The sequence below is a fragment of the Mesoplodon bidens genome, assembly GCF_964165515.1.
Source record: "Mesoplodon bidens genome assembly, chromosome: 19".
NCBI lineage: Eukaryota > Metazoa > Chordata > Mammalia > Artiodactyla > Ziphiidae > Mesoplodon > Mesoplodon bidens.
The window spans coordinates 56,437,479-56,448,201 of NC_138179.1; the positions used below are offsets into that span (position 1 = coordinate 56,437,479).

The following is a 10,723-nucleotide window of genomic DNA, read 5'->3' on the forward strand; positions in this document are numbered from 1 at the left end:
ATCCGCCTGTGTCCCTTCCACCTTCTTCCTTTCCCATTTCAAACTCCATTCCCTCTACTTCCTCGCGTGGCCACCCAAGGACTTCACCCCTCAGTCACACCCTCCATCTGCAACATCACCCATCTTGCTCCCTCTGTCGGATGATTCCCATCCACACGCAAAAATAAGCTCCTGTAGCTTCCATTCTAGACACTCAAACCAACCCTCCCTTTCCCCTGTATCCTGTGTCCCATTTCTCTGCTCTCTTTTGTTGTGAAACTGGCTCTAAAATATGGTCTGCAGGTGCTCTCCCCCCTGCCTCATCACCCTGTGGCCTGGTTTCTGGCCCTGTCACTCCACTGAACCCACTTCCCGATGACTTTCCCACGTCCCCACCTAGGGACACTTTCCTGTTCTCATCTAATTCAACTGCTCAGCAACATTCAGACAACATAGCCCCTCGCTCCTACTTGGAAAGCACTTCGTGGCTTCTGTGGCCTGAGCTCCTGCCCTGTCAGCCCACATGGAGCCCCACCCCACCTGTTCCTCCCAACCTGGCCTCTCCTGCCCATGGGGCCCCCGTCTACCCCTGTCTTCCCCAGGCGTCCCCTATCATTGCCTCGTGCCCCGTTCTCTGGGATCTTCAAATCCTCCCTCTTCATGCCTAGCATTCCCATATCCCCTCTCTACACACGTGATCCTGTCTCCACATTCTCAAAAATTCTGCCCCCAACCCTACTGTCCATTCTTCTAACACCTCCTCAAGAGAGCGGTCGACCTATACGGGCTGCTTTGCTTTTTGACTGCTGACAGCCTGACCCCCCATTTCAAAACACCCTCCCCTCTCCCTCCTCGAAACAGCAGCAGGGAGATCCTTTAAAAACACACCAAATCATGTTATTCCTCCGTGCATGGCCCTACATCTTACTCGGGGTAAAAAAACATAGTCCTTAAAATGGCCAGCAAAGCCCTATGTGATGGGGCCGTCCACTACTTGTCTCCTGCCTCTCCCCTTGGTCACTGTGATCCAGACACACCTGGAAGTATTTGTACTCGCCATTCCCTCTGTCAGGCATGCCCTTCCCCCAGATATCTACTTGTCTTGTTCCTTCCCTTCCTTCAGGTCTTTATTTAAATATCACCTCCTCCAAGAAGCCTTCCCTGACCACCCTGTACAGAATAGCAACACCAGGCACTTATCCACACTCATCACCATCTGACATCATGTAGACTTACTTATTTGTCAACAGTATGCCCCCCTAGACTCGGATGTAAGCCTCATGGGGACAAGGACTTTGTTTTGTTTACCATCGTTGACCCCACTACCTGTCACGGAGTAGCCACTCAATAATAAAGAATGGTGAAAGGGGGAGCGAGGGCAGGTGGGAGGGGCCGCTTATGGCCGGGGGGCACGGGGGAATAGGGGAGAGCAAAGTTCTGTGGGGAATAATGTCAGAGAGATAAAGAGACATTGAACCACAAGGTTGGGTCACATGAGCACCAGGGCCTCCCCACCAGGGTCCCTAGTGGGTGAGGATGGCAGGGGCCTGGGGAGGGAGGCAGACCAAAGTTGGGAGACGGCTGGGCTGGGGAAGAGGCGCCCCCCTGATGAGGAGCCTGTCTTCCCCTGGCGGCCAGGCCCCCTGGGTGGTGGAGGGCAGCCGTCCGCCAGCGGGCTGGCCACAGCAGGGTGACGTGGAGTTCCGGAATTACTCTGTGCGCTACCGGCCAGGCCTGGAGCTGGTGCTGAAGAACCTGAGTCTACAAGTCCGAGGTGGCGAGAAGGTGCGTGTGGGGCGGGTTTTTCCCTGGGGAGCGTGGGTCTGTGGGATGGCAGGGGCCCAGCCCAAGGGTCTGCTTGGCCTCCCAGGGGCGTCCTGGCAACAGCCCCGCAGACCCCCAGCCTCCCCCTGACGACCCCCCACTGCCTCCAGGTGGGGATCGTGGGCCGCACTGGGGCTGGCAAATCGTCCATGACCCTCTGCCTGTTCCGCATCCTGGAAGCCGCGGAGGGCGACATCCTCATCGACGGCCTCAATGTGGCCGACATCGGGCTCCATGACCTGCGTTCTCAGCTGACCATCATCCCCCAGGTAGCAGCCTGGCGTGGGCTGGCCACACTGACCCGTGACCCTGGCGGCAGGTCCTACCCCTGCTCTCTAGCTTAGAGTTCTAGACTGGGACCTCTCTCTGGGAGGCTGGAGAGCAGGACGGCAGGACCAGAGCCACAGAGCGGCCCCCGTCGTGGGTCTGGAAGGGTCAGGTGTCTCCTGCCCAAGAAGACCCTGTCTTCTGACCTCTTGGACCAGCAGAACAACAGGCCCCTCCACACAGCCCACCCCAGAGGCCTTCTATCCTGGTCTCCTGGTTTCACAGCTCTGAGTTACATTTCCCTTTTTCTGACTCCTCTGGGGTATTTTTTTCTTCTGACTGGACACTTTGGAGTCAGATTAGCGGTTCAGGCTTCTGCCTTAGTGCAGGATTTTGGGTTGGCAAAACTGAGGTTTATCACTTCCCCACAGGTGTTTTTCTATCTCCTTGGCCATTGCCTCCCTCCTGGAGGGCTGGGGTCAGAGTGGGAATGCCGCCACCTCAACCCCTTTCTTGTTCCCTGGCCTCGGGGCCCATGGCTCCCTATGGGGCCTGAGCTGCCTCCCTCTGAGGCCTTGCTTTGTCCCCAGGACCCCATCTTGTTCTCGGGGACCCTGCGCATGAACCTGGACCCCTCTGGCAATTACTCGGAGGAAGACATGTGGCGAGCCTTGGAGCTGTCCCACCTGCACACGTTTGTGAGATCCCAGCCGGCAGGCCTGGACTTCCAGTGCTCCGAGGGCGGGGAGAATCTCAGGTAACAGCTGGGAGTGGGTGGGTCAGGGATAGCACTCTGCAGCACTATAGAGGGTCTAGCATCAAACGACACCAAATCCAGGCCAGCCCCCTCCTGCCCTCCCACTCCCATCTCAGCCAGCGTGGACGCAGGGGGCACTGTCTTGTATTGGGCATATTCTGTGTGCCAGGCACTGTGCACTACTTCACTGACTCCTCACACACACAAGCTCCAGAGAAACTGAGGCGGGGCCAAAGTCACACAGCTGGGAGAAGACATGCCTGGGAGGTTCCAAAGCCCTAATCGGTCCTCTCCTGTGAGATTGTCAGTGTGGTGCTTGGCCTGAGGAGGGGTTGTGGGCTGAACCTGTGGAGCAGATAAGAGGAAACCTACAGAGTTTTAGAGAAATCTTAGATATTTTCCAAGGTGGATGCAATTTTGTTTGTGGTTTAGAAATGGGCATAGTGAGCTCTCCGGGCCTTTCTTTGCTTCCTTATAGCCCCAGACTTTATATCACCAGTCACTGTGCCGTGTATAGGGAGGGCCAGAGTCACTTCTTACTGAGTCTAAAGGCTTGAGACACTTGTACCTGTGTTAGTTGTGTGATTTGGAGCAAGCTGCTTAACCTCTTTGTGCCTTCTTTTCCTTTACTCTGAAAGGAGTATGGGATAATAACAGTCCCATACCTGTTAGCACCGTGCCGCCCAATAAAAATATACTCTGAGCCACATATATGTAAATAAAATTTGTCTAATAGCCACATTAAAAAAAAAAAGAAACTGGTGAAATAAATTTTAATTGTGTATTTTATGCAGCCTAATATATCTAAAATATCATTTCAACATGTAATTGATACAAAAGCTATTACGGATAGTTTGCATTTTTTCAAGTGTAAAATCCCGTGTGTATTTTTACACGTACAGCACATCTCAATTCAGACGTGTCGTGTTTCAAGTGGTCAACAGTCACATGTGGCTAGTGGCCATCATCTGGACAGAGCAGTCTTAGGGTTATTGTGGTGAAATGGAAAGCACTTGGGACTGGATATACTCCTGAGAAATTTAGCTATTCGTATGATTCTACTCGGGCCATACCTACGGACTGGACTCTCTCCAAAAAAAAACAAAAACCTGTACATTTGCTCAGCACTTAATAGTGTTCAAGGTACTTTGGCCTCTACTATCTCCTTTCATCTTTACTGCAGTCCTGTGGGCCAGAAACGAGGCTCCAGAGCATAAAATTATTTGCCCAAAGCTGCTCAGCTAGCAAGGGGTGAGGCAAGGGCTCAGGGAAGTGGGAGCTTCTGCCCCCAAACTTTCCTTGCTGCATCATAGCCATTGGTGGGATGCCCCCACCTCCCCAGGCAGCCCTGTAAGGATGAATGTGCACAGTACCTGGACTTCACTTACACAACCATGTGTGTTACACAACCATGGTTGTTACACAACCATGGGGTGGCTGGCGGACGGGCCTAGGCTTTCAGACCCTGTGCCCCACAGCTGTTGTTTGGTCCATTCTCCTATCCTTGCGTGCCATCAGCACCTCTCCCCAGAGCATCCCCTCCATCCCCACACCCACCAGGATCTGAGACAGAAATCCACTCCCCTCCTCCCTCACTGAGCTTGTAGCCACTTTAAGTATAACATGTATCCTGTGCCAGTCCCACCATAAATCAACCCTGAGCTCTATCTGGTGGCTCATTCTGCTGCCAAAACCTTCATAAGTTGCGGGAATAGGCCGGGGAGAGAGCCTGGCCTTCGCTCCGCTGTAGTGACTCACCCCTTGCGGGAAGTCCCTGGGTGTGGGGGGTGCTGCAGCTTCTGTGGTTGGGAACACAGCCTCTCTTTGTTCATTATCTCTAGCTTCCAAGGCAGGAGGCTGAAGGTATGCGTTCCGCTCCTCCTCCGCCTTCCCGGGGACCAGACGCGGGGAACCCCCGTAGCCTCCTCTACCCTGTCCCTTCCTTGTTCCCACAATGGAACCCTGACCTATATTCCCCACGGGGGCGGAAGATGACTAAATGGTGTGATATTAGGCTCAGCAAGATAACATGATGTGTGCAAATATCCAGGAGGAGTCATTTATGTGTGTTATTACTAAGGTGTAAATGACTGAGAGATTGAAGCAGAGAAACACGGTGACACTGGCTGAGGAGTGAGGAGAGGGAAGAAAGCACGGGAAGAAGAGACCAGGGGTGCCAGAGACAGGCTGGGGATTTCACAATGTTGTTAAGTCCTGGCTCTACCCGCAAGGCCCCTCGTTATCCCTGTGGTGTCCAGACCTCAACTCGGTGTTCCAGGAGTACTGGGCTAAGGCAGAAATGGGAGAGGTTAGACAGAGAGCCAGCCCTGGGCCATTGCGAAGGAGTGGAGACAGAAACAGTTTGGGGAAGGAGGCCTGGGGTCAGGTTGGGGGCACCCAGCTAGAGATACCTTGCCTTCCCCATTTTCAGCGTGGGCCAGCGGCAGCTTGTGTGCCTGGCCAGAGCCCTGCTTCGCAAGAGTTGCATCCTGGTTTTAGACGAGGCCACGGCCGCCGTCGACCTGGAGACCGATGACCTCATCCAGGCCACCATCCACACCCAGTTTGAGACCTGCACGGTGCTGACGATCGCCCATCGGCTCAACACCATCATGGACTACACCAGGTGGGGCACCGGAACCCAAGCAGGGAGGGACCTGGTGGGGTCGCCTGGGCCGTGGGCAAGTGGCAGGCAGATTCAGGCTATCTGGATATGTGGATATGGGAGCCTCGTGGGATCGTCTAAGGTTTTGGGGGGCAGGGCAGAAAGGCGTGGGTTATCTGGGCGCCGGGGGCACAGTGATGCCTTCTGAGACCCAAGGGACACCTTGGGGTTACCAACCTGTGGGGAAGGGGCACACTGGGGCTCCTTAGGCATGGCCCACAGCCCCCCCCCACCCCTTCATACCATGAGGTGAGGGGAACCAGATCCTTCAGGCCAAATCCCGTCACTTCCTGAGCACTGTTTCCAGAGTGCCCACGTGGCCATGGCTTCATTTGAGCCTCATTCCCATCCTGTGAGGTAGGCGTACAGACCAGGAAGTCACTGAGGAAAGGTGCACGATGCTCGGGTCCCACGCAGAGTAGATGCTTTGTTGTGGGAAAGCAGAGGGCTGAGTCCCAAGCCTGGCTCTGCCGCGACTGCTGTATGACATTGGGCGATTCACAGAACCTTCACGAACCTCTCTCTCTCTCAGGGTTTTTGTAAGGAGTCAATGAAACAAAGCGTTAAAAGTGCAGGTGACTGGAGGGATGCGAGGGAGCCACAAGAGGGAGGAGATATGGGGATATATGAATACGTATAGCTGGTTCACTTTGTTATACAGCAGCAACTAACACACCATTGTAAAGCAATTAGACTCCAAAAGAGATGTTAAAAAAAAAAAAGTGCAGGTGATCCTCGGAAATGTTGTCCTTTATAATTCTCACTAGAACCAGCTTCTCAAAGGACTAGGGAAGGAGCCTTGCTCTTGGTATCTCTCGGCTTCGGTGGGGAGGCAGCTCGCTCGGCCAAAAGGAGAAACGTGTGACCTGTTTGCCCACTGCGTCTAAGGTCAAGGTGTGCTGCTGGAGGACAGGGGAGGGGCTGGGTGGCTCAGAAGCCCGATGGAAGCGAGCTGGTGCTGGCCTGCCAGGCTGGCTCCCTTGGAGACACGGGAGCTCCGAGCGAGGAAGAGGCAGGAGGCTGCAACAAATCTATGCTGAAGGAGTGTAGTGGGAGTACGTCAGCAAGGCTTCATTCACAAAACAAACACCTGCAGGGCACGGCGAGGTGGGGAGATACATGGACAAGGCAAGGCAATGGGCAGACCTTGGCCCTCTCTCAGAAGTTCCCCACACAGCTCCCAGGGGCTTGGGGACCAAGCTGAGAATGCCTGATGCTACTGCCTGTTCCATCCCTACCACACACCACCCCCTCCACTCCCATCCAGGATCCCACTGGAAAAAGGGAGGGTGGGCAGGAAGGCCCGGGCCCTGGGTCCAGACAAGGGAAAGGGCTGGACTGAGAGGATCTCTTCCCAGGCCTAACTGAAAATGGTTTTCACCAGCAGCCCTGAGGGGCGAAAACTCGAACTGACCTTGGGGTAGGGAGTTCAGTCATTCGAGTGAGGCAGGCAGAGATTAATCAAATAATCATGCTACTGAACGTGTAATTAGAGCCTTCAGGAAGGAAGCAGGAGTCCACACGTGTAGGCCAGAGGAAGCCAATCCACACAGGGCAGCCAGGACACTTATTCTCCAAAGGAAGGGGAGCACCAGCCAAGCCCTAAAGGATGAGTAAAAGTTGGGGAGCAGGGGAGGAGATGGGGTAGGGAGGGAGCTGAAAATTTCAGGAAAAGGCTGCATCACATGCAAAGGCCCTGAGGTAGGAGGGCACATGAGGCCGGAGTAGAAAGGGTGAAGGGGCGGTAGAACCAAGAGGACGGGGAGAAAGAGGCCTCACGCTGCTGCACTGTGAGGACCACGGGAAAGCAGTCAGCCCTTACCCTAAAGGCAACGAGAAGCCACTGAAGCGAGGCGGGCAGTCTCCTGGGCCTCAATTTGGGCAGTGGCTAGGCAGCGATGTCCACAGACACACATCTTCCCAGGACACGTTTCTGGGAGCCCCATAGGCGGGCAAACAGAGTGGGTGCAGTCCAGGCCCTCTCATTGAGGAGCATCTCCCGGGACTTGGGGGAGCCCTCTCTGCTCCTGCCTCACCGTGGGAGCCAGCCTGTTGGCCCTGCACCAGGTGCACCCGGTGTTTAGTTGGCAAGAGATTCTAATCCCAGGCCCAGGCTTGACTGTGTGTGTGGGCGGGGGGAGATCCACCCATCAGCAGCAGCCAAATTTGCAGCCAAAGCCCCAGATTCCAGCATCACGCCTCACTGCAGCCCAGTTTCCCGCCGTGTGCCTTTTTGAGTTGGCACAAAGCAGATGGAAGCACACAGGCCCTGTGACCCTGGCGAAGGGAAGGGCTCATTAGGGAAGGTTTTCGGAGCCCCGACTAGCAAAGATGAATCGGACCTTGTGTTTGATCCCAGAAATTGTCTCATCTGCCAGGACAGCAAACGGAGTGGCTAAAATAACCAGCCTGGCAAGCATGCGTATGTGGTGCAGCACTGTGTTGGGTGGGTTGACTGAAGTGGGAGGGTTGGCATGTCACTGCGGGGCCTGAGCAGTACCCAAAAGGGTAAGGTTGGACCATGAAACCAGATCTGGGCCGATGGAGACCTGACCACTTCTTTTCTTTGGCTAGGGTCCTGGTCCTGGACAAAGGGACAATAGCTGAATTTGATTCTCCAGCCAACCTCATTGCAGCCAGAGGCATCTTCTACGGGATGGCCAGAGATGCTGGACTTGCCTAAACTATATTCCTGGGATTTCTTCCTGGACATTCCTGGTTTTCATCAGGAAGGGAAAGGACACCTGATATGTCTACAGAATGGCCTTGATGGCAAACGCTGGGGGCATTTGTCAGGTTTTTGTCCCTGTTAAGTGCCTGGCAGGATAGCCATGCTAAATGCTTCAGGCGAGGAGGTGAAGCCCAAGAGGCAAATGACATGCCCAAAGTCATAGCTAATTGGAGGCAGAGCCCAGACTAGTCCCCAGGTCCCCCGATTCCCAATGTGTGGTATTTCCACACGGTACTGTTTTCAATCATTTCATGGCGTGACCTCCCTACCCCCATGATTTTTCATATTTTCTACTCTGAAGTGTTTTTTGTTTTGTTTTGTTTTTTAAATAAAGCTTTTTCCTTCTGGAACAGAAGACTGCCAGGTCAGGCCGTCCCTAGGAACCGAGTCTGGTACTCTGGGGTGCTGGCCTGGATCCATTAAAAATGGAGCGCTGATAAAACAAAGCTACGTGTCAACAATACAGACACCCCAATGTAGCCTTTCTCTGTTCACAAGGTCTGGGGGGTAGGACCTTTAGAGGAGGCAGGGAGGGAGGAGGGAGAGACAGAGGTAACCTTTATACACATCTACACGGCTGGAATTATCTGAAAACTTCAGACCCAAGAACTTTGGGCTAGAAATATTGTCTTCACAGCCAAAATTCACTGCGTAATTGCCAGTAGTTCCTGCGCTGCTGTGCAGATACGGTAAAAAGGTGAGAAATAAAACCCCTGAAATCTGACCCGAGGCCTCTTGGGAAAGCTGCTGTGAACACCTCCACATTTTTTTTTAAGTTCATTTTATTTTTTAAATTTATTTATTTGTGGCTGCGTTGGGTCTTCGTTGCTGCACGCAGGCTTTCTCTAGTTGCGGCGAGTGGGGGCTACTCTTCGTTGCAGTGCGTGGGCTTCTCATTGCGGTGGCTGCTCTTGTTGTGGAGCACAGGCTCTAGGCGCGTGGGCTTCAGTAGTTGTGGCACATGGGCTCAGCAGTTGTGGCTCGCAGGATCTAGAGTGCAGGCTCTCAGTAGTTGTGGCACACGGACTTCGTTGCTCCGTGGCATGTGGGACCTGCCTAGACCAGGGCTCGAACCCGTGTCCCCTGCATTGGCAGGTGGATTCTTAACCACTGCGCCACCAGGGAAGTCCCGAACACCTCCACATTTATGTCATCCCTCAGACCACTACGCCTGCTTCTCTAGGGCAGGGGTCCCCAACCCCCGGGCCGTGGACCGGTACCGCTCCATGGCCTGTTAGGCACCGGGCCGCACGGCAGGAGGTGAGCAGCGGGCAAGCGAGCAAAGCTTCATCTGCTGCTCTCCATCGCTCCCCGTCGCTTGCATAACCGCCTGAACCATCCCCCCACCCCATCCACAGAAAAACTGTCTTCCACGAAACCGGTCCCTGGTGACAAAAAGGTTGGGGACCGCTGCCCTAGGGGATGAGAAATGCATGGTGCTTTATTTCCTTGCCCCGTTAACAGTCTGTTCCGGACAGGTCCCCGTCACCAGTGAGGTCTCCAAGTCATTCACCTTCCTCACTGTGGCTGAAGTTGAATGTTGGAGCACAGAGCAGCCAGAGGCTGCCCCCTATCCTGACAGTCCCAGGCTGGTAAATGAGATGAAGGGGTGAATTAAATTTGCTTTTCTTGAGCAAGCCAATGAAGTGTTTATTTTTCTGCAGGTCAGAATTGACCTGGCACACGGCCTTCTATTTGGAAGGGATCTCTTCTCTTTGTTACCTTACTAAGTTTTCTGGTCTCCTCTGACTCTCATTTCTTCAAACTTTACTCTTGGTATAATGTGACTGGCTGTGGGTGATGGCTTTTTTTTTTTTCCTCCACCCTAAATGGTTTGCAGTAGGTGTGGAGATGGCTCCTTTGATCTGATTTTTCTGTATGCATCGGGCCAGCCTGTGCTGCAGGACCATTTGTTAAAGGTTAATCACATTTTTTGGCAGGCTGTTTCTGCCCAGGATGTTTATGAGTGGATAGAAGAAGATGTCCATCCTTGTGATAAAGCAAGTATGGAAGCACAGATGCCCCAATTATTCGGCCTCGTCTCCTTGGAGCTAAGAAAAGGCCTCTGCTGTGCTCCCTGATTTATCAGGCCGATTTGGCATGACATCTGGCTTGTGAGGCTCTAGCTGCCCCAAACCAACAGAAATGCAGATTCATTCGGCATCGTTCTCAGCTGAAGATCTGAAGGTGTAAGGCTGTATTTCCTCCCCTGTCTTGGGAGTTTGCCTCTGAGCTCGTTGAGGCCCTGAGAGGGGCTGACAGCCCCAAGGAGAGGCTCAGTTGTGTAAAGTAAACAGGATCATCAAAACACGTGGTTAACAGAGGGTGACCTCCGTCTAGCTGGCTCAGCTACTCTGGGGAAATGAAGCCGACCGCTGCGAACTGAGAGGAAGACACCGCACAAAATATCTGTCTCCGGTGCCACTGGCGGGCGTGCACGCCACCGCAACAGCAGGATGGAGGAGGCTCGGGTGGGGACCAGTCCCTCCTATTCTTCCTC

The 10,723-nt window shown here is 53.9% G+C and overlaps 1 protein-coding gene across 2 annotated transcripts in view; it reads left to right on the forward strand.

Annotated features, from left to right (window-relative positions):
- Positions 1-10,716, forward strand: part of ABCC3 (ATP binding cassette subfamily C member 3) — a 46,249-nt gene extending 35,533 nt beyond the window's left edge. For both annotated transcript variants that reach the window (XM_081219532.1, XM_081219534.1), the window contains 5 exons: positions 1,618-1,764; positions 1,914-2,072; positions 2,661-2,827; positions 5,259-5,453; positions 8,067-10,716. In XM_081219532.1, the coding sequence (XP_081075658.1) occupies positions 1,618-1,764; positions 1,914-2,072; positions 2,661-2,827; positions 5,259-5,453; positions 8,067-8,175 (777 nt within the window). In that variant the 3' untranslated portion in view covers positions 8,176-10,716. The remainder of the gene's footprint in view (positions 1-1,617; positions 1,765-1,913; positions 2,073-2,660; positions 2,828-5,258; positions 5,454-8,066) is intronic.
- The last annotated feature ends 7 nt before the right edge of the window (positions 10,717-10,723 follow it).